We start from the raw sequence: 23,210 nt of genomic DNA, 5'->3' as shown, positions 1-23,210 counted from the left end.
CAAATGGACATGGACACAAACGTAACCTAACAGTTTGAGCATCAGGATTTAAAGTTTGTGTGTAAGGAAAGACACTTTTTTGTATTATTATAACAATTGTCATTATTGTTATTTTGCCTTTACTAGAACAGTTAAACAATTCTGTGATGTAAGAAATGAATTGTTGAATATAAATATTTTAAAATATAAAAATGTACAAATATGAATTATTGTAATATAATCCATAAAATGATATTTATTTAAAACACTAATACATGGAGACTCCTGCATTCAATTCTCTCTTTCTGTTGGGTCAGTGAGATTTAATTTTTTTAAAGAATGTTCATTTAGCAAGGATACATTAAATTGATCAAAAGGTTACAAAATGTTTAAAAAAAAAATTTTTTTATTCCAAATACATGTTCTTTTAAACTTTCTATTCATCAAAAAATACTGAAAAAAATGTATCATGGTTTCCACAAAAGTATAAAGCAGCACAACTGTTTTCACAATTTATAATAATCAGAAATGTTTCTTGAGCAGCAAATCAGCATATTAGAATGATTTCTGAAGATCATGTGACACTCAAGACTGGACATGACAATGCTGAAAATTCAGCTTTGCATAACAGGAATAAATTACATTTTTAAATCTATTCAGATCGAAACTGTTAATTTAACTTTAATAATATTTCTCAATATTACTGTTTTACTGTATTTTTGATCAAAATCATTAAACAATCTAATACCAAACCGCCAGTATTTGAACAGTAGTTTACATAAAGGACTGTCACGCTGCAGATCTGAATAAAGGAATGTGGAAGTAGATTTACATAAGCGTAACAAGTTCAATGAGTAGTAAGAGCTTAAACCCTTTTCATAACTTCTAACTATCTTTACTTGGCTGTCGAGGTCCTGAATTGCAAAGTCTTAAAGGATCCCTGAGAGATTACTCATTTGCAAAGGGATTTTGTGAGTCGTTCCCCAGCACTTGCTAATTGGTGACCAAACAGTGTATATGTGTATTTCTAGGCAATAAGTAAATGAATAGCCAGTGATTTTTTTTTAAAATGAGATAACACTATTTCAACTGTATTTCTACCCACATTTAGGGGGTCAATCTAAACTCTAAATTCAGCAATGCATGTGAAAGGTTTGATCTGAGAGTGTTCAGTGAGCGTTTCTTTCAGATAGGAGACAGTAAGGACACTCTACTGTACTCAAGAGTTTGTTGCCCTGGAAACCTCGGTTAAGGGGCTGTATATACACTAGTAGTGAGACCAGCTGTGTCACACTCTAATGAGCCCCCTCTGATTTTTGTTTAGTCCAGAGAGCCAGAATGAGATTGAGAATGAGAATGAGAATGAGAGAGGAAAGTGGATTTTAAATGCAACTTCCGAAAAAACAACAGCTGATAAGTAAGTTGCTTAAACTTACATACAGAAATGTTTTGTTGAAATACTCCTCAGAACATGCACTCTATAGTTTTATGTTTGCATGTTGCAAAGTCAATGGTGCAATACATGCATAGCACACATATCTTAGGTAAAATAGTTCCTTTTTATTATATTTAACCATTTTATCAATACATTTCAGAGTTTTATGAAATATACATAACCATTCAAAAGTTTGGGTCAGTATGATTTTCTACAAAAAGTCTCTTATGCTCACCAAGGCTGCATTTATTATTTATTTTAATGAAAAATACAGTACAAATAGAAATATCGTGAAATATTACTGCAATTTCAACTAACAGTTTTCCATTTGAATATATTTTAAAATGTAATTTATTCTTGTGGTGCAAAGCTGAATTTTCAGCATCATTAATCAGTGTCACATGATCCTTCAGAAATCATTCTAATATGCTGATTTGCTGCTCAAGAAACATTTCTGATTATTATCAATGTTCAAAACAGTTGTGCTGCTTCATGTTATTGTGCTTTGTTATAGTTTCCTCAGGATTCTTTGATGAATAGCAAGTTCAAAAGAACAGCATTTTTTGGAATAGAATCTTTTGTAACATTATCTTCACTGTCACTTTTGATCAATTTCAAAGGTATTCATTTGTTAAAAAAAAATCTTACTGAACCCACAGTGATTTAGCTTATTGCATTGCTTTGTCCATAAATTATACTGTACATGACATGTGATGCTGCTTTACACCAAAAAAAGATATCTAAAAGGCACCATAATTTTGGAACCAGCTTTGCATCTGGGACACAAATATGTTGCCTAAAATGCTGACTAAATAGGCAGTGCACTATGTTTTGGAGCGGAGCTTCTGTCTCTGTGTCTCTGAGGCTGCCCTTCACCGCTCGCCGCTCGCAGGAATTAATCTCTGTCTCCGACTGCTCGCGGTTTTTCTTGGCAAACGTAGAACAACACAAAATTAATGACATAGCTAATCCTACAGTCTGGCGTGCCGCCACCTTCTGAAGCTACAACAACATTAAGGACTGACAGAAAATTAAAGGTCCCGGGCAAATTCAGCGCCGGTTACACGGGTCACTGCTTCCCCCCGCTGCTATTTTGGTCATGACCACTAAAGGACCCCCAACTCCATAGATGACCACTAGAAATAACCTCGTATTGTTATCTCTAATTAGAAATGTTTTGTTCTGCAATTATCTGAAACGGGACATTGCTGGTTGGGAGGGGATCAGCATCAGATCGTGCGCAAACGCTCACACGTGCCAGAGAAAACACAGATTGTCCTCTTGTGGTTAAACACTCCCAGCACAGAGTCACTGCAGCGCTTGCCAAAGCCCACGACTCAATCCAAACATTAACATCCTCACTGGATTGTTAGTAAACTCATACAGACGGCTCAAAGCAGCCATAAAGATGATTATTATCATATAACCATGCATTTTTTAATAATGTCATTCCTTATGACATTTAAATTTACTGTTTAAAACATGAGCTGGTTTATAGCTAGATTTATTATTGAATAGTATTTATTATTTTTTAAATGCAATTACTCATTTAATGTTTAAAATGATCTAATCTAATAAAAATTGTTTATTTAAAGCTATGGTTATAAATAATCAGTGTTGGGGGTAACGCATTACAAGTAACACTAGTTACACATTAATTTTGAGTTATTTCTTCAAATAAGTAATCCAATTAGTTACTTTTTATGGTGTAACGCAATATTGTAATGCATTACTTTTAAAAGTTACTTTCCCCAGCATACTAAATAATATATACAGGAAATAGATCATATTTTAGTATGAGTTCAGTTTGAGCTCAATTTCAATGTAAGTCACTTTTGATCAAATTTGTAGTTTACAGATAATTATTATTATTATAAATATTAATAATAAATTGTTATTATTACATATTATTTTTATTATCATTTTGAACTGTTATTATTTATGAAATATTTAAAGTATTTATTATATTTAAATTATTTTTACAGCTAGTTTACAGTGAATGTAATTATTAAGTATTATTTATTGAAGGATTTTTTTAAATGTTAAACATTATTTATTAAATTTCTAAACTTTTTTAAATTATTAATCCTAGTTTTTACAAAATATATAATTTCTCTTATTAAATATGATTTATTTTCTTATAATTTATTGGTGTTAAGTTGTGGCAGATATCTTACTTGTTGCTTAATATTTCTGTATTTGTTTACTTGCTGTGAAGGCCTGTTCACACCAAGAGCAATAACTATAACAGTAACTATAATTGGATGCCGCATTAATGTATGTGGATACATGAGCTAGTATACACTGAGAGTTATTAAAAAGGTTTTTATTTTTTAAAAATTATTAAAAGCAAGAAGTTGTTACAGTGATATTTTACTGCGATTATGGCATGACACATTGCCTCTCATACTGTATACTGTATGTTTTCCTTCATTTACAAAACACACATAAAAATATGCATTCAAATTGATTTATGTAAATATATGCAAGACACGCATTGTACTGTAACTTTGAGTGACATTTAATGAAAGTATAGTATGCCAATAAAAATGTTTTGCTGTGTTTTAGGGGAGAGAAGGACTGTGGTCTCGTGCATGAGAATAGTTAACAAGACCATGACTCAAGTCAACGACAGCCACTGTCAGGTGGAGAACAGACCCGCGCCTCAGATCCGCCGCTGCAACATCCACCCCTGCCAATACAGGTAACAGAAGCGCCAGAGCTTCTCAGAACGGACTGCTTTACCTGTGTCTGTGTGTGCTGTGTGTTTTTATGTCGTCAGCTGGCACAAAACTCAAACAACTTCAAACAAGATGGGTTTGGGATCAGAGTCTGGGACTCCTCTCTTTGTAGATTTAACAGATTCATAGTGGATATTGTTCCCAACAAATCCAGAACAAAAGACTTCTAAAAAAAAACGTAGCAAATATGGATGTGTGTTCTTCCTCAAGGATCATGCATCAGAGAGATGCTCCTTCACAATTAACTAAAGCTTTTTAAAGCTGCAGTCCGTAACTTTTTTGCGTTCAAAATGTACAAAATTGATATAATAAGCAAGTACACCATGAACCGTGTTTTTGGCTTGTCGTGAATCACTATGGTACACCTACACACTAATGGTATGGTATGGTATCACTATGGTATACCGATAATAAGTGTTTATATTCGGACTATTTCAGATTCGGTTCGGGTACAGTAGGTACCGCTGCGGAGTAGCTCAGTGCCTGCGTGATTCGTCATAGACATAAACAGAGAGAAGTAGCTCCGGCTACAATGTTCTTCTGCAAGACGCACTCAGCTCTGTTTCTGCTGAACTGATTCATGAACATGGGATCATGAGAATTATGATTACTTACTCTCATTAAACCAAACCCAAGAATAGATATTTGACTCTCTCTCTCTCTGCTCAGTTTATTAAAGTCTTCACATTTTTTGTGTATGCTTATTTTTTTTACCAATAATTCACATTATTTTATCATGCTAGCTTGTAGTGGTTTCACAATTTAGGTGCAATATGTATAATTTGATTTATGCTGCGTGATAAAATCAGATTGCTCTGATTCCAAAAACTGTTTCTTCATCTGTAGCTTTTCAAGATGCGGTATGTCTCACATTACATGCTTTAGAAGAGATAAGATATTGACATTAAGTTGTTAATTCAGAGCAGAAAAGGCTGGTTCACTTGAGTGAACAAGGGATAGATATCATGCTTACAGAATTATAACTTAATTTGCACATTTTTTCTTGCTCTAACAGTAAAGGGCTGTTCACACCAATAACAATAATTATAATGCTAGCTATATTAAGGTTCATGCCAATAGAGAATAACATATTCATTCTAAGCTCGTTTTTCAGGTATGTTATTATGTGGCACTTTAAAGTAGGATGGATTCTGATTGGCTTTCTTTTTTTAGCTGGAAAAAAAAAATCACTATAAAAGTGTTTACAACAACGTGCTGGTTTTTATTTCATTTATTTGGAAAGGAACCATGTGCAATTTTTAGCATAAATGTTTCTATTTAATGCATTGTCAAATTTTCATCCGCAGTCCCTTAGCAGGTCAAGTTGTTGTGTGGTTTAAAACGTTATGGCTAGGTGTAAATGGTCCTTAATTTAGTATTTAAATCATTTAAAAATACAAAAATAAGATTGTCAGTTGGCTTTTTAGATCTTGTAAAGAAAATTTGAAGGGTTGTTTGCTTGTGCAGAACTCACTACTGTAGGGGTCCTGTTATGCTCTTTTACAAAGTCTTGATTTTGTTTTGGGGGTGTACTAGAACATGCTCTCATGCTTGGTGGTTCGAAAATCGCATTATTTTTCACATAATTTACATTATTACAATACCTTTCTCCCCAGCCTGGCACAAACGGCTCAATTAGTTCCGGGTTTGATGAAGGCCCGCCTTCCGAAAAACGAAATGTGTTGTGATTGGTTAGCTGTCCCAGTGCGTTGTGATTGGCCAACAATTTAGACGGCGTTTCAGTACTGCCCCGCCCCTTGCCAAAACAGCAGTTCGTCAATATTGCTATATCAATTCAGACCCCAAGAATATTGAACAAGAGGATCGCGCAGAACCTTTGCACGCATGGATATTGCAAGACATATTAAAGTGGTAAAGTTATTTTTTTTAATTTATTTATTTTGTTTTGGCTAAATCACGGTTTAGATAGGATGTCAACAACAGCTTAAAAATAACTGCATTTACTATGTACAGATAAGTGCAATGGTAATATGAATTATGTTTATTGTTCTTTAATTCTAACATTATAACATGAATTGCAGTGAAACTGTTATAGAGTTGATTTCATTTATACCGTAGTCCAGTGTTTCCCAGACACTCTATTTGTGGCGGTATATATATGCAAATTCATTCTCTGCCAGCAGGAGGCGCTGTTGGAGTAGAGAGGGAGGTTTCCCCGGTAACGCTGTACACAAAGCAGAGCTCCACTCACAAACGCTGCTTTATCGGACATTACATGCAAGATGCAATGAAAATTACATCCAAAATTTTCTGAAGACAGTTGGTTTCCTTCAGAAATACAGTGATATAAAAACATCCGCACCGGGTTTTGATTCTGAAACGTGTAGTGCTGAACCAAGCGTTCTCTCCACCCGCCAACTATTCGAATTTCCGTGGGCGGGATTTATTTTGATGATATTCTAATGGACCTCTTTGTGATATCACAACACCCAGAAAACAACGCTGTAGTCCAAATGAGCCGTTCGTTGTAGTTCTTGAAAAGGGATTTTTTAAAAACGAAATATCTCCCTTTGGAGTGGACTTTGAGATTTGTAACTTTTGTAGATTTTTTTATGCCCAAACATACACACTTCACACATACACGCTACACACTGACTAAAATTCAAAAAGTGGAAAAGCATAATAGGACCCCTTTAACTAACACTGAAAATATTAAAAATTGTTAATATTAAATAAAATATTAATATTAGATGACAAACTACAAATTTTAAAAACGTAAATGAATATTTGGAGTTTTGGCTTGTCAACTAACTAATTTAAATTAAGTAAAAGTACATATAAAAATAAAATAAAAAGTAATACATTAAAAGTACTAAAACATAAAAATGAAAAATAAAGATAAAGATAAATTTGAAGTTTTGGAGTTTTGCCTTGTCAACTAACTGAAAAAAAAAGTACAAAGAGTAATAAAAATACAAATAAATAAATAAAAGCTAAAAAGAAATAAAGAAAACTAATAGAAAATGACAGAAGCACAAACATTAAAATGAAAACTGAAAATATCAAAATAAAAGTTCATTCAAAACATCAATAAATACTAAATTAGTGTATAAATAACACTAAAATAACACTACTAGGTTGTTCTGGGTGTTTATAGGGTGTTCTCAAGTCAAATAAGCCCAATTCCTAGTGTATATTCTGATCTGTAGGTAAGGCTCAAGTGCCTCCATCAATGTACTTCTCAGGGACTTTTTCACCCCGTTTCACTGTCCACCAGATGTAAGTCCGATCACTTAGAAAAGTAATTGCACACCTCTATTTCTGTCTATAACTGCAAAATCGATTTTGGTGCTTGTAAGAGTGAGATGTGAGTGTGGGACAGAAGAGCTTTCTGTAGGTTTCCAGATGCTTCTCTGTCATCTTTCATTGTGTCGTTTAAGCAGTTAATAAAGACGGCTCTATTTTTATTCTCCGTTTCATCTGTTGAGATTTTCTGCACGGAAATCACAAGTGCATTTCATGACCGCTTATGTGACAAAGATAATCATCTGCTATTTTCAGTCAGACTGTAAACGGATGATTAAAACATCCATATTTTATTATGTTTCCTGACTTGTAACATGATGTTGGCTGCATTTTTCATCACATTACAGAAGGTTGCAAATGCTTTCACACGTTGACTTTAAGGTCTTTTGTCAGTGTATACGTGTTCATTTTCAGATTTTAGATCTCCTTCACTACAGTTTAAGCATTGAATATTGACAAGGACTTTAATCTGACAAAACAGTTGTATTAATGTCATCTCTGTGTTTTCTGCTCCTCTCAGGTGGGTGACAGGTGATTGGGCACAGTGTTCAGTAACCTGCGGGAAAGGCTTGCAGCAGAGGGAAGTTGGCTGCGTGTACCAGCTGCAAAATGGCACGTACATCCCCACCAGAGACCTGTACTGTCTGAGCTCCAAACCAGCCAGCGTACAGCACTGCGAGGGACGCCTCTGCCTCACCATCTGGGAGGCCTCCGAATGGTCCAAGGTTTGAGCTCAAGTCAGAAGGAATTATTTAAAGATGCCACATCATGGACAGCAGATTTTGCTCTTGCTCTTGTATGTATGTACATTGTACATTAGTTTGGTCTAATGTTTAGACAACATATTTTAAGCATTCTTGCTTAAAAACAGCATAATGTAGCACAGGATAATTGGATAGAAGACACTCGATGCACTCGAAATACTTATCCAGCATTCATCTGATTGACGAGATAACTTTTTTGACAAACTTTAACCTGACTAACTTCTTAAAAACGCACAGATGAATTAATGTAGGTGCTTTAATGAAATTATAAGCTTTACATTTCTGTGTTTAAACCCTCCAAATTGCAATTTCCTCACTGTAACTTGCTCAATAGTACAGCCACAAGACATAAACAACGTGTTAACATGATTTCAGTGTGGAAAAATCTCTTACTAACCTTTTGTGTAAACTTTATATATAAGTTATAAGTTATAACTTTGCCTGTTAACATAAGCCATTAAAAATTAGGATTTAAACAGCTTTAAAAATCAAACAATACTAATAATAATACGTTTATAAATGATAAACTTCACATTTCTGCTTTTAAATCCTCTTTAAATTCTTTTAAATCCTCCAAAAACTGGCCTGATTCACTATCACCGTAACCTTGATTTTTGCCTTTTTTTAAGAAAAGGAAGGACAAATTTAAATTCTTTTCTGGTTATCAATATTATGCAACAAATTTTTGTTTATTTTAAAGAAAAGGATAGGTGAGTTGAAATAGTTTTTGTGATAATCAGCATTATAAATGAAATAAATACAAATAAAAATGCAGCACTGGTGCCATTAGATGCTGAAAATACAGTGCGACATGGTGCAATGGTCGAATACATCCATCTAGTAGGGCTGCAAAACGATTAATCGTGATTCATTGCATTCAAAACAAAAGTTTGTTTATATACTATGTGGGTGTGTGCTGTGTATATTTATTATGTATATATAAATACACACATATGTATATATTAAAAAATATAATTGTATGTATATATATTTATACTTGTATATAATTTATATTATATATAAATATATTTTATATATAAATCTAACATATTTTTCCTTAATATATACATGTATGTGTGTGTATTTATATACAGTATACATAATAAATATACACAGTACACACTCATATAGTATATAAACATAAACTTTTATTTTGAATGCGATTAATCACAATTAATGGTTTTGCTGCCCTAGTGCAATGATTAAAAAATTACATAGATACTGAAATGCAAGAGCATGTTCTGTGTGAATGGCCCTTAACATTCGCAAAATAAAGCTCCATTACATTTATGGAAAAATGCAAAAATTTGTTCACAATTTGTATAATTTGCATAATTCAAACAGGAGTGCATGGCGTTAGCACTGCCAAGGTAAAGAATTTGACTCCCAGGGAAAGCAAGAAATCTTGAATGCATTATAAGTCACTTTGGATAAGAGCATCTGCCAGATGCATAAAAGTGCAAAAGTTCATTAACCTTTGCTTCACCTCCAGAAGAAGTGAGGACAAGGTTTTTTAAATGAATCTTTGCAAATCGCCTTTCCTAATAATGTGCTAATTAGCAAGTTTCACGATGAATGTGGCTAAACAGTCCCTCAGAGAGCGGCTCAGAAGAGAGGGGCGGGGTCAACAGAGCTCATTAACATTTAAAGGAGAATGACACAATACGGCTTGCTCTGAAAAGAGCTGTTTTTGACAGGGTAAAAAAGGTGTTTTTACACTACCAATGAGAAGTTTACAGACTTTTCATTAAGACCCTAAAGAATAATATCAACTTGTGGAAAATGGGCATTAGTTTTACAGGGGGTCGTTAGAGAAATTTGTGTTTCACAGACGTACTTGGTGATTTTAATCCCGCCCGAATCTGCCATGTCTGTCTTTTTCTCACACAACCTCTGTAATAATTCCAGAGCAAATTACCTACTGTTACTACTGAAAACTAATGCCGTCCGAATGCGATGTCTGTGATTTTTTTTCACAATGTGTTTCCTTGTGTGTTTTGGCCAACGTGAATTACCGTAGACACTCTTACCGCGCGCATGTTTGATATATTTCCCCTTCCGGAAAAGAAAACAAAAAAATCAAAAACAATAATAAAATCAAGAGCCAGATCACGTAAACCATTCAGACTGGCTATTGTAATATGAGCGTCAGGTAAAATTACTCTCGTTCATTTCTGCACTCAATTACATAATGTTTTAATTACATATGCACCTTTATGAAAATTAAACACGGGTTTACTACAAATAAATAACTAAAGTAAAACTAAAGTAACCACACATTAACATGGTTTTGCTATACTATCCATTTAGCTTCAACATGGTATTTGTAGTAAAACTGTTATACTAATGGTAATCAATCCGAATGACTATACGCAATGCACACATACAGAGTGCGTGATCTCTGAAATGCCCAGATGTACAAAACAACCCCCCCACCTCTGTAATAAACACGGAGATGTTAGTCCCGTCCGAATTGGTACATGAAAATCGCAGACGTCAGGTGATAAGAATTGAAACTCAAACGTAGTTTAGAAAACTAGTCCCGTCCGAATAGCTTATGACCCCTTTAAAATTGATTTTTTAAGAGCTGAACTTCTTTTAACATGAGCACAGTGGTCAAAGACATCCATTTAGCATCAGGTTTAATTAGAAAAAAACGATGGAAGCAAAATAGAATACAAAACCACATTCTGTGTAAATGGCCTCTTAAGATATGACATTTACATACTAAAGCCCATGTTTGCATCTGTTATCATTTTAATGGTACAGCAACAGAGGGTGAAAAATATGTCAAAATATGTACAAAAATTACAGCATTTTCTGGTACAAGAAGCCTTGATTCATATAACATGATGACTTGTCATAAAAACTGTATTCTATAAAGACATAGTTGCTTTTATGAGACACATCCTGTACTGCTGGACATGTGAGGGTCTGTGAGAAAAGATATGTGCACTTGTGTCTGTGGGGTTTGTCCTGGCCTATGGAGGGCACTGTGGTTGTTTTTAAGTGTCTGGGTCTCATTTCAGATCTTGATGTTGATGTTGTAAGCACTTCATTAGAGTGGATTTAGTCTTCGGAGAAGTGAGACTCCACAGGAAGCCAGTTTTAATGACCAGCACTCTTGCTTATGTCTTTATTTATCTCCATCTTTCTTTGCACCCAATTGCTCACTTATTTTTCTGGTGTTATCCTCTGAAATCTCGTTGTCTTTGTCTGTCCCAGTGTTCCTCTGAATGCGGTCGTGGCAGCAGGAAGAGGACAGTGACCTGCACCAATCCTCAGGGTCTCTGTGATCCTGTGTCTCGTCCTGCAGAGGTGGAGATGTGTGAGGATCACTCCAAATGTTACGAGTGGAAGACCGGCGAATGGTCCAAGGTAGGGTGACCAAATAATCAGAAGTTGGCATATAGAAGTGAGTTTGGGGTCAGTATTCACACCTGTCTTGTTTGGTTTGATTGAATCGAATCTTTTGGGCAGGTGTGAATACAGCAATCGCACTCGGGTGCGCACCAAACAACCGTACCGAGACCCAGCTGAAGAGGTGGTCTCTGCTTCCAAATGAACTCTAGTACGGTTGAATGGATGAACCAATGAATGGATGACCTTAAGCACACGTGTGGTTTTGTTTACAGTTTCTGGTTCACTTGCAAAAAGGGCAGTGTGAAAGCGAACCGCACCAAAAAAAAATTAAAATCATCATTGTATTTGGTCCGGACCAAAGCAAGTGAACTAGCAGACTTTCCTGGTGTGAATACACCCTAAGATTTTTTTAAATAAATTCATACTTTTATGTAGCAAAGGGACATTAAATTGATCAAAAGTGACAGTAAAGACATTTAAAATGTTTAAAAAAAAATGTATTTCAAATAAATGCTGTTCTTTTGAAAATTCTATTCATCAAAGAATCCTGAAAAAATGTATCACTGTCTCCACAAAAATATGAAGCAGCACAACTGTTTTCAACATCAATAATAATAATAAATGTTTCTTGAGCAGCAAATTAGCATATTACAGGGCTTAAAGTTCTCCGGCACTGTGCCGGATCTCCGGTGTGCAGGGTTTAGCTGCGGAAAAAAAATAATCCTACATTTAAAAAGACTTTTGAGTCCATGAGTTCGCCTACCAATGGTATGAGAGGAGCATAGCTTTCACTCTCAACCAAACTAACATAACTAGCCAATCAGAATATTTTGCTCTCATAAACACGACACGTGCATAATAGTAAAAAGCAGCGGAGCTTTGTAAACAGTTCAGAGTAATTATGTCATCTCCATAAGAATGATATGATTACCAGAACAAATTTACCGGGATTTTTGAAAACATCGTTTAATCACACTGGTAAAGTGAAATGTCACCAGGCTGTTGGTGCCCTCTGCATGTATTTGTTATAATACATTATGCACTTAAGTTGGTTATGTTCATATTATGTATAGGCATATTACATTATGTATTTTAACAGTGTTGTTCAATAAAACCATGTAATTACTTGGTTTTGATATTTTATTTGAGCCAATTATTATTGCCTCATCATTAGTTTATATAGAAATAGTCATACTAAAGCCTGGTTTTCACTTAGGTCTATTTGTGTTACAAAAAAATATCAGATTACTCTATTGTCAAAATAATCAGTAGATTACTTGATTACCAAAATAATCATAAGTTACAGCCCTAGATTAGTAAAAACATTTCAAAATACAACTGCATTGTTTTACTTTTTGTAATTAAAAGACAAATATTTTGTCATTGAAAATTTCTTAAAAATAGTATTAAAATATTGTCTCGTTCTAGTGAACCAAGTATCTGTATTTTGTCTCATCTCATGAGCTAAGTGTATTGTCACACCCCTAGTGTTGATAAGCGGTGATATAGCTCATAATTTTCCAAGTGTATGATATAGCTTTCATTCTTCAGGTCAACCATATATTCATGAAAAAAAAAAATCAGTTTGAATAAGGAAAGCAATAACTTTGCCATAGTATCCTTTCAAATGTTAAAGTTGCCACAGTCATTGCATGCTTTGCATGTGCTAACCGCTAGAACTGTTATTATTCAACTAAGGTAAATACAGGTTTTATAGTTCAGCTACATGACATAAAACAATATATGTTAACATGGTTTAAGTATTAAAAATCACTTAATAACCATTTCTGTGTAAAGTTATAAATGAAGCCAACCCCAAAACCTTTTTGTAAATATAAATATAAATAATCGCTTCACTATTCTAATCCTCCACAAACTGGCCCCATTCACTTCCATTTAAAAGACCCTCATTATAACTTTAAATTTAGCATTTTTTTATTTTTTAAATGAAGTGAATGGAAATTATTTTTGTAATCAACATTAAGCCACAAATGCTGTCGATTGAGCTTAGCTTGTCCAGAACCCGTAATATTCCTCTGTACAGCATAGCTGTGAAGCATCAGACTCTATCCTGAGTCAAATGAAAGCCGACAGGCAAACATTAGGCCAGTGAGAGAGCGCTCTGCACGCGTCCGCAGATCTTCAGCTGAATCAGAGTTTGTTGCGCTGTCGCATGTGATGCATGTGGGCTGTCACCGGTTACCTTGCTGCCACCCCGGTGGAGCTGACCGCCGCTGCCCAGGGTCGCATCACGCCTGTAAAGCACCATCTGTCTATTCCTCTCGTTCTCCTGAGCTTTGTGTTGCTCAGTAATGAGCTCTCGCAACCTCAGTGCGGACACGCTATTACCATAGTGCTGCTTCTCGTGGTTTAGAGTCTCAGGTGCACAGGATGGAAGTCAACTTCTAGTTGATGTTGATATCCCAAGTACAGGGTTATTGATAGCCGATATGACATGGCTTACACTACAAAATGTAGTTCCTGACTTGCATACTAAGGTTAATAGTTGGTCTCTATGGGTGCACAGGTGTGTTTTTTAATCATTGCTTGAATGCTGTTTTGACTAAGTAGAATCCAGAACCAAATCTATGCATTTTATCAAAAAATATTGTAATCATATATGCAGAAAATATCCGGGTCGAGCTGAAATGGCAGCACGTGTTTTGCTTTTGTTTGACGTTTTCAGGATTTGACCAGTTGGAGGCTCACAGACATGTACATTTTCAGTAAAGGATTGGCAAGATACGACATAATGACAACATCATCGGTTATCAAGCATTTATTTATGTTGTTTATTGGAGAATAGGAAATGAAAATCTAAATCTCCATGGAAATTTCTGTGAGGCTTTGGGTGAAGGAGAAATATAGAGTAATATCATTCACAATGACAGGTAATATAGTAGAACTTGATATACAGAATATTCTTAATTCTGCAATATTAATAAACAAGAAGCTAACTTTAAATCATAGTATAATGAAGCTGACACTTTATAAATGGCACATTTCTACAAATATTTCTGGTAAAGAAGTCAACATTAAATCAAAATTGACCCTCTTTATTTTCTTAATGCATACAGATCTCATTGTGGATGATTCATCTGTGCATTTATTTTTATATGCAATTTTTACCTTGTAATCAAAAAATAATAACTTCCTCTTCCTGTGATATGCTCATTTCATGTCTATGATGTTCACTACCATAAGTTTGGGGAAGGTCAGATTTTTAAATAAGTCTCTTCTGCTCACCAAGGCTGCATTTATTTGATCAGAAATACAGTAAAAACAGTAATATTGTAAAATATTATTACAATTTAAAATAGCTGCTTCCTATTTGAATTCCTATTTTAAAAAAATGTAATTTATTCGTGTGATCAAAGCTGAATTTTCAGCATCATTACTCCAGTCTTCAGTGTCACATGACACATTCATATTTTTTGTGGAAACTGTGGAATAGTAGTGTATGTGAGGCATTCAGTTCTGCCTTTATATCCAGTATGTAATGCTCATTTTTCACCGATGGATAAAATCAAGTCCTGCCATCATTTAGCCATTAAACTTGGAAATACGCCACAATAAGGTAGTAAATTCAGTTGCAACATCCATTTTGTGTCAACTAAAGTTTCATCTCAGTTTTGCAGAGATGCATGCTCAGTGCTCATTTTTGTAGTAGTATTTCATGCACCTTTATGGATGACCTTCAAGACTCCACAACTAATCGGAACATCAGGATGTGTTGTAGGTTTGAGGTTTCCCTCTGAGCTTCATCTTACCGTGGCTCCTCCTCAGCTGCCGCAGATGCTGAAGTCGTTTGAGACGGAGGCTCACCGAGACGTTTGAAGGTTGTGGATTGTGTTTCTGTGGTCGGACCGCATGGTGGCATTGATCTTTAGTGAAGGTGCGATGATCTGATCTCAACTTCATGCCTGAGATTAGTTTTGCATTAAATGTGTCTTTTGTGTTTTATCAAGGGCTAGAAAAATACGGTAACATCATTGCATGGCCTGTTGTGGTTTACTGCTGGATTTTACACGTGTCCGAGCTCTCAGTATTCACTATATGAGCCTCTGTGACATTTGTTTGTGAAGTCGGCCGTATTATTAGGGGGGGAGAAATGAGAGGAAAATAGATTCTCCCATTAGTGAGATGTTGGTGCAGAAAGCATCGGATATTTGTGCATGTGTCATGTTTTTATGCAAAGAGCAGATGTTCCCTCTGTAGACCTGCTTCTTTTTATTTCAGTGATCTGCAGAAACATCAGAAACGGGAAAGCATTCAGTGTGAATTAACTGCATACTACTGCACAGCCATTTTTACTGTAGTAGTTCTGCAGTTTATCATGTCTGCCATAAACTGTGACCTCACTGTAAACAGGAAGCAACTATCTGTGTCTGTATTACAGTAATCTTTCATATATTATTTACAGATTACAGATATTTACAGATATAGATGTTTAGAGTACCCGGTGTTATTTTAGTACTGTTAATATTGAGTTATAATTAATATAATTTGCTTTTATTTTAAATATCATTTTAATTTTAGTTTCGTATATGCTTTTGTAATTTTGACTCTCTTCTATTTCTGTTTAGCTTTAATTTATTTTAACTTCAATTAGTGCAGTTAGTTGTCAAGGCAAAATTGCGAATTTTGAATTAATTAATTAATTAATTAAATTCTTTCTTCTTTTAATTCATTCATTACACTTTTTACACTATTATACAGACAAATATTAAATAATACTAGTTAAGAGCCAAATTCCTAACTAAATGTTAAACTCATTACCATAATGGAGACTTAGATTATTTAAACTTTAAACTTATTTAAACTCCACACTTTTAATTTAGTTATGATTGTAATTTGTTGACCTAGTGTGCATTGATTTCACAATTAATTTCACAGTTCAATCTGAACACAGTATTTTATTGTAACAAATCTTGTAAAATCCATCCTGGCATTTTTTTACAGTAATGAACCCAGGCAGAATATTACAGCCAGTGGATTTACACTGATTAACTAACATATGAGTATGAACATCCATTCATATGACTGACATGGCTTGACTGAAATGCCTCCGCTGAATAGAAATAGCCTATTTAGCTGAGGAGAATCAGGCTCTTTTCTGTGTTTTGGCTGCTGTGCTCTTATCCAGGACGTGAATGTCATCCCTTTTCAATTATGTGGAACACATTGTTTGTTTTGGCACAAAATGACACAATTACATATTTTATTTGTGAATGGGATGAGAGATTGTAACAGGCTAGGGTCTGTCTGTGTTTGGAGTGCTCTTCACTTGTGTTAATATCGGTGCATTTTATGTCTCCATCATGTCAGCCACTAATGGGCATCCAGATAATAGAATTCAGGGAACATGAAATCCTGAAAATGTTATTTCAAAGGTGGAAAAATATTTTCATGATCTTTCATCTAAATGTAAGAACCTCTGAAATGACTTTTGCCCATTGTCTATGGTTAGAATTAAAAAGACATAATTTCCTCAGCCTAATGACATTACAATCCAGTATGAATTTCTCTTCTACAAAATACAAAACAACATTCATTGGACCTTTTCATTGTGTATTCTGTAAAAAAAAAAAGTTTTTGTCACATTGTTTTTTACATTTTGTACAGTGTGGACAACAAAAACATTTTTGTTGTCTGCAAAAAAAAAGTTATTTCAGTATTATTTATATAATATTATAATATTTGTTAATATTTTGAAATAATTTGAATATATTTTTACAGTTTTCATTTTAATTTTGATTTAAGTTTTAAAAATTATATGTGCTTTTGTCATTTTTATTTATTTAATTACATTTATTTCAGATTCAATAATTTTATTACCTCAACTCAGACTTTTTATTTATTTACTTTTATGAATTTTACATTTACATTTAGTCATTTAGCAGATGCTTTTATCCCAAAAAAAAGTGTTTTTAGTCGTTTCTTGAAGATGGGTGAGGATTCAGCTGCTCGGATTGAGTCGGGCAGGTCATTCCACCAGGAGGGAACAGTTAATGAAAAAGTCTGTGAAAGTGATTTTGTGCCTCTTTGGGATGAACAATAAAGCGTTGTTCACTTGCAGAACGCAAGCTTCGAGAGGCACATAAGTCTGAAGTACTGAATTTAGGTGAAGGGGTGCAGAGCCAGAGGTGGTTTTGTAGGCAAACATTAATGCCTTGAATTTTATGCAAGCAGCTATTGGTAGCCAGTGCAAATTGATAAACAGAGGTGTGACGTGTGTTCTCTTCGACTCATTAAAAATTCATCTTGCTGCTGCATTCCGCGTTTTACAGTTTTAAATTCTTTCTTCTTTTAATTCAATTAACGAAACCATTTTTAATTGTTTGATTTAGTGTTAGTTAACAAAATTAATAACAATAACAATGTTTTTCAAGTGAATCTATTTTTTTTTTTAGCTTTATTTTAGTTTGATTTTTAATAGTTTTAGTTAACAGCAACAACACAGAGTCATGCGGGTTTGGAACGACATGAGAGTGAATAAATTATGACCTTTTTTTTGGCTAAAGTATCCCATCAATACTAACCAACAGCCCACTTTAATTTTGCCAAAATCCAAGCAGCTATTTAGTCATTGTTCTAGGCTACTGTTGTGGTAATGCAGCATTTCCAAAATCATTTTAATAGTTTCCACAGTAATTTTGAATTTTGAAGATCTCGGGAGTTTCTGCATTGCTCTTCATCTGTAAGGGTGCTCTCCTTTCACACGACGGACGTTAAAGAGCTTTGTCATATTTATTAGCTCAAATCAGCCATGGTCTTCTCTTGAGGGAGTCATAGACTGTGATTCAGAGCCGCCTTTGATCAGCAGATCAGATGTTTTTGGGCCGAAGCATGCGACATCTCTTCTCACTCACAGTACATGTGGTGTCGTTGTGAAATCAGTCCACTCACACTTTCCCTGACTGCAGTTATTTACTAGACTCTGGCGACAGGCAGCGCTGAGATCAATGCTAACCTGCCACGCTAATTTCATTTTCAATAGCCCGTCGTCCCTTGTAAACGTGAAGTACTGTGCGCCGCTGAAAGGAGTTTGGGTTCCTCGGAGGCAGGGAAGTCTATTGCTTTCATGCACTTTTTGCCACTTCGCAAAAAACGATTTTTGTTTGTTTCGTCTGCAGTCATGGCAGCCGACAGCTCCGTTTCTCCAGCCCGGGGGTCTTCAACAGGGGGTCTGCGACAATTACTGTTTGATCTCACACTAATTTCTGAGAAGAAATTAAACCAAATGGCAAATTACATTACTGTTCAAACGTTTGGGCTCAGGAAGATTTGCTGGTTACACTTTACTATAAGGTTCCATTTGTTAAAATTAGTCAACTAAAGTTAATAATGAACATTTTGTTTATTATTCTTAGTTAGTGTTCATTTTAACACTTTATAATACATGATTCAAATCAAAAGTTGTATCAGTTTAAATTATCTAATGGTCGTGAGCTAATATAACTTAACATTAAAAAAAAAATTATTAACATGAACTAAAGAGACCTTATTGTAAAGTGTTACAGATTTTTATTTATAGAAATAAATTGACTTTTATTTAAAATTGTTTAAAAGTGACAGTAAAGACATTTATATTGTTACAAAAGATTCTATTTCAAATAAATGCTGTTCTTTTGAACTTTCTATTTATCAAAGAATCCTGAAAAATAAATATGTCACGATTTTCACAGAAATATGAAGCAGCACAACTGTTTTCAGCATTGGTAATCATAAGAAATGTTTTGAGTAGCAAATAAACATATTAGAATGATTTCTGAAGGATCATGTGGCACTGAAAACTGGTTTAATGATGCTGAAAATTCAGCTTTGCATCACAGGAATAAATTACATTTTAAAATATATTCAAATTGAAAATAGTTATTTGAAATTGTAATAATATTTCACAATTTTACGCTTTTTACTGTATCTAAAAATCGCACACCGACCTCAAACTTTTGAACACAAGTATATATCATTATATAAATGCATTACTATGAAACTATAAGCATGTTATATGTATGTTAAAATGCAACACTTGGTGTATAATCCTGAATGTATTTGGTCCCCTGATCTAGACTGTATTTTGACTACATTGTACTGAGGACTATTGTTCATCTGTGTCATAATCAGGTCAACGTATTTTGTGTTTATCAATTCATCATGCTGTCTGCTCCCAGCTCTCCTCAGCCAGTGATAAAATAACTGAATTTGTTCCTGCCCTGTCAAACTATAAGTCTATTAAAATGTATTAGATTGTCACAGAGATACGCTAATTTAATTTTGCCGGAGTGTTATTGGAGAAATAAAGCTTCCTTTGGGTCTTGCGTGAGCGTGACGATGGCGGCTCCTTGGCTGACATTATGACTCCTGCTCGTCTCACAAGAAGCAGAACGCTGCATTATTCAAGAACCGTTTCCTCCTGTTGTCTTCCTCTAGAAATCTAATATACTCGGTTTGCTGTGAGCAGATTCACTCAGAATCTCGTATGTGTTTGTATGTGACATCTTTTGGCCAATTTGAATATGCTTTCATCAATTCATATTTTGTGCAGTCACAGTTTTATGTTTATTGACTATTTCATAACTTTAGTTTGTTGTCTTGTAATGTGCACATTTCTTTATAATCTTTATATAATCTTTAATCTATGCATAATTTGGATGCAGTTGCAGTTTATTGATAATGTGAAGGCCTTTGAAAATGTCTGAATCTTTATATACTGTACAGTATGTGGTTTGCTTGAAAACAATGTAATTATAAACTCCTCATGAGCAGAAATGTCAAGCGAAAGCCAAAGACGTTTGAGAGTTGTTGAGCTCTTGCAGATCACAATGTAAAGTAGGCCAGGCTTATGAATCATTATTGTTTCTGAACAGAAAAGAGAAAACTGCGGCTTTGCCCGGAGACAGCGCTGCTCATTAGGGGACCGTGAAAGTTCACTGTCTGTAATACAAAGACTAGCGCCGGTTCAAAGACGGAGACTCAGCTGGCCCTTCGACTCTGTGTATAAAAATGCTTATTTATTTTCCTTCATTTGATCATTGTTTAGTTATTGTTTAAATTTGTATGGCTGCATTTAAGCTTGTTTATTTAGCTGTTGCTGTTGTCATATTTAGTTACTTTTTTAAAATTTTATATTATTAGAATACTTTTTTTTTTTTTTGAGGTTTGTCACATTGTAAGCAGAGGAAATGACCCACTCTTGTAATAATGTACGGAACAAATCATAACACTCATTAATAGTTCAGTTTTTACAGTTAAATTAGCCAATTGCTAATTGTTTGCTATTTTATAAACGTTCATGTGCATTAGCTTGACCAGCCTGAAAATATGAATTTTTTTTTTGCCATGATTTGAGCTTAAGGATCAATGAATTGCAACTTTTCTGATAAAATTTTCAATTGTGAAAAAAATAAAAATAAAATAAAAAATCCAGTTTTGCTGTGCCTGTTTGTAGGGCTGCACAATTCAGGTGAGTTGCAATAATAATAATAATAATGTTATTATTATTATTATTATTATTAGCAAATAAAAAATTACTAAACAACAGAATAATAAATATTGCTTTTGTGACGTTTCACTATAAAATAAAATAATAATATGAAATAATACTTTTATTTAAAATTTCAACTCTAAAAGCATCACTTATTTTGATGGAAAACAACTTCATAAAGCTTCTTATGTTGATAAGTGCTTCTCATTACAAGTTTGGTATGATGGCTGGATGTGAAAGTGACTCAAACTCAGAGCAGGTGATAGATATGATACCACTGCTATCATTTTATTCCTGATTTGAAATCTATCATCTAAACATGACAGTTTCAAAGTAGAGTAAGAGTAGAAAGGAGCTTTGTTGAAATATTGAGCAGATGCTGTATTTCCTGAGTAAAATGAGGTCTATCAGAGGAGGTTATGAAAATGTGGAAAATGTTTTAATCTGTTATGATCTCGTCATTGGTTCATTGCAGTGCTCATCATCCTGTGGGCGGGGCCTGCAGTCCAGAGTGGTCCAATGCATGCACAAAGTGACCGGTCGCCATGGCAGTGACTGCCCAGCAGTCCTGAAGCCCACTGCGTACAGGCAGTGTCATCTTGGGACGTGTAATGTGAAAGTCAATGTGAACACCATCACCTCCCCTAGACTGGGTAAGACTTCAGCAGTCTACTGTCCTATTGTCTGTACTTTTTATGATCCAATCAAATCCTGATGTACACAGTCATGTCTTGTTCTTCATTGCATGTCCCTGAATGTTCGTTTTCAACCCGAAATATGACACCATCTATTTCCATTTAATTTTTTTGATGCATCACTGAAGTTACGTCATATTACTGGATATTGCTTGAATTAGAGCTAAAGATGAGCTTGATATATAGACTTCAGGATATTAGTGTTAAAAATATTATAACTAAAATGAAAATAATATAACTAAAACTAAAACCATACAAAAAAAATCCTTACTTGAAATAAAATGAACATTAACTGAAATAAAAAAAAAAAAAAATATATATATATATATATATATATATATATATATATATGTATGTATATATATGTATATATTAGGGCTGTCAAAGTTAATGCGTTAACACTATTTCATTTTAACGGCACTAATTTTATTAACACATGATTAACGCAGCACGCATTTTCTGTTTGACCCGTGGCCTAGCCTGTAGTTGGAGAAATGGAGATGCACAGTGTTGCCAACTTAGCGACATTGCAGACCCCTTTAGCGACTTTTTTTGCCCTCTTCAAAAAAGCACCTAGCGACAAATCTTTAGGGTTTGCCCCAACCTTATTTAGTTTCTGAGACTCGCTGGTACTGCCACGCGAGCACGAGGTCTTGCTGTCCCAGCACGTGCACACACCCCTTTCTTTCTCTCTCTGTGCGTCTGCATTGTTCAGTGAGCGGCGGAGAGGAGCAGCGCTTTCAGTTAAACACAGATATTATTTTGCTTCTCTAATTTTACATGCAGGTATAGCTGAAGTCACAGCACAGTTATTGCAATTATGGGTATTTGATTTCATCAGATGACGGCTCGATTATCAGGATTTTTGTGCAGATTAACAAGGGAGAGCTGGTTATGTAGCTTAGTCTTAATGGGTCACGTTTCAGTCACTATTTCATATTCATTCCGTTGTCTGACAACAGAAACAGTAAAATATATCAATGAAAACAGTTTTACTGAGAATTTAGCTGCAACAAAATACAGTATGTGGGCACACAGAGGCAAACAAATCTAATAATAAATAATAAATGTACATTTTGCATGTTCAGAAGAAGTGAGCTGCCCTGTCGTGAAAAAATGTAAACAGGTTTGTGTCAGTAAATTGCTCAGTGCAAAGAAAGAGAAGTAATGGGAACCTGGTATTTCTTTTTTCATGTGTCTAATAGACATGAACAAGTTATTTGAAAAACATCTATGACCTTTGAAACATGTCTAGTCTTCATGCTCTATGTTGACTATGGTTTCAATTATAATAAACATACATTTGCATAAAGCATCCATATTTGTCCATGCCCATGCTGATTAGAGTATTAAAAACTTGAAAAGTATTCATTTAAGGTACATTTAGAAAAAAATAAAAATGTGCAATTAAGTTGCGATTAATCACTAGTTAACTCATGGCAATCATGCGATTAATCGCGATTGAATGTTTTAATTGAT

General features: G+C 34.4%; 1 protein-coding gene across 4 annotated transcripts in view; it reads left to right on the top strand.

Annotated features, from left to right (window-relative positions):
• adamts17 (ADAM metallopeptidase with thrombospondin type 1 motif, 17) overlaps positions 1 to 23,210 on the top strand; it is a 131,482-nt gene that overhangs the window by 102,490 nt on the left and 5,782 nt on the right. For all 4 annotated transcript variants that reach the window (XM_058780662.1, XM_058780659.1, XM_058780661.1 and 1 more), the window contains 4 exons: positions 3,983 to 4,118; positions 7,943 to 8,147; positions 11,412 to 11,564; positions 21,512 to 21,689. In XM_058780662.1, coding sequence (XP_058636645.1) covers positions 3,983 to 4,118; positions 7,943 to 8,147; positions 11,412 to 11,564; positions 21,512 to 21,689 — 672 coding nt within the window. The remainder of the gene's footprint in view (positions 1 to 3,982; positions 4,119 to 7,942; positions 8,148 to 11,411; positions 11,565 to 21,511; positions 21,690 to 23,210) is intronic.

Source organism: Onychostoma macrolepis, chromosome 07 (genome assembly GCF_012432095.1).
Source record: "Onychostoma macrolepis isolate SWU-2019 chromosome 07, ASM1243209v1, whole genome shotgun sequence".
Classification (NCBI taxonomy): domain Eukaryota; kingdom Metazoa; phylum Chordata; class Actinopteri; order Cypriniformes; family Cyprinidae; genus Onychostoma; species Onychostoma macrolepis.
The sequence above is the reverse complement of the archived record's forward strand: the minus strand, read 5'-3'. Positions and strand labels throughout refer to the sequence as shown.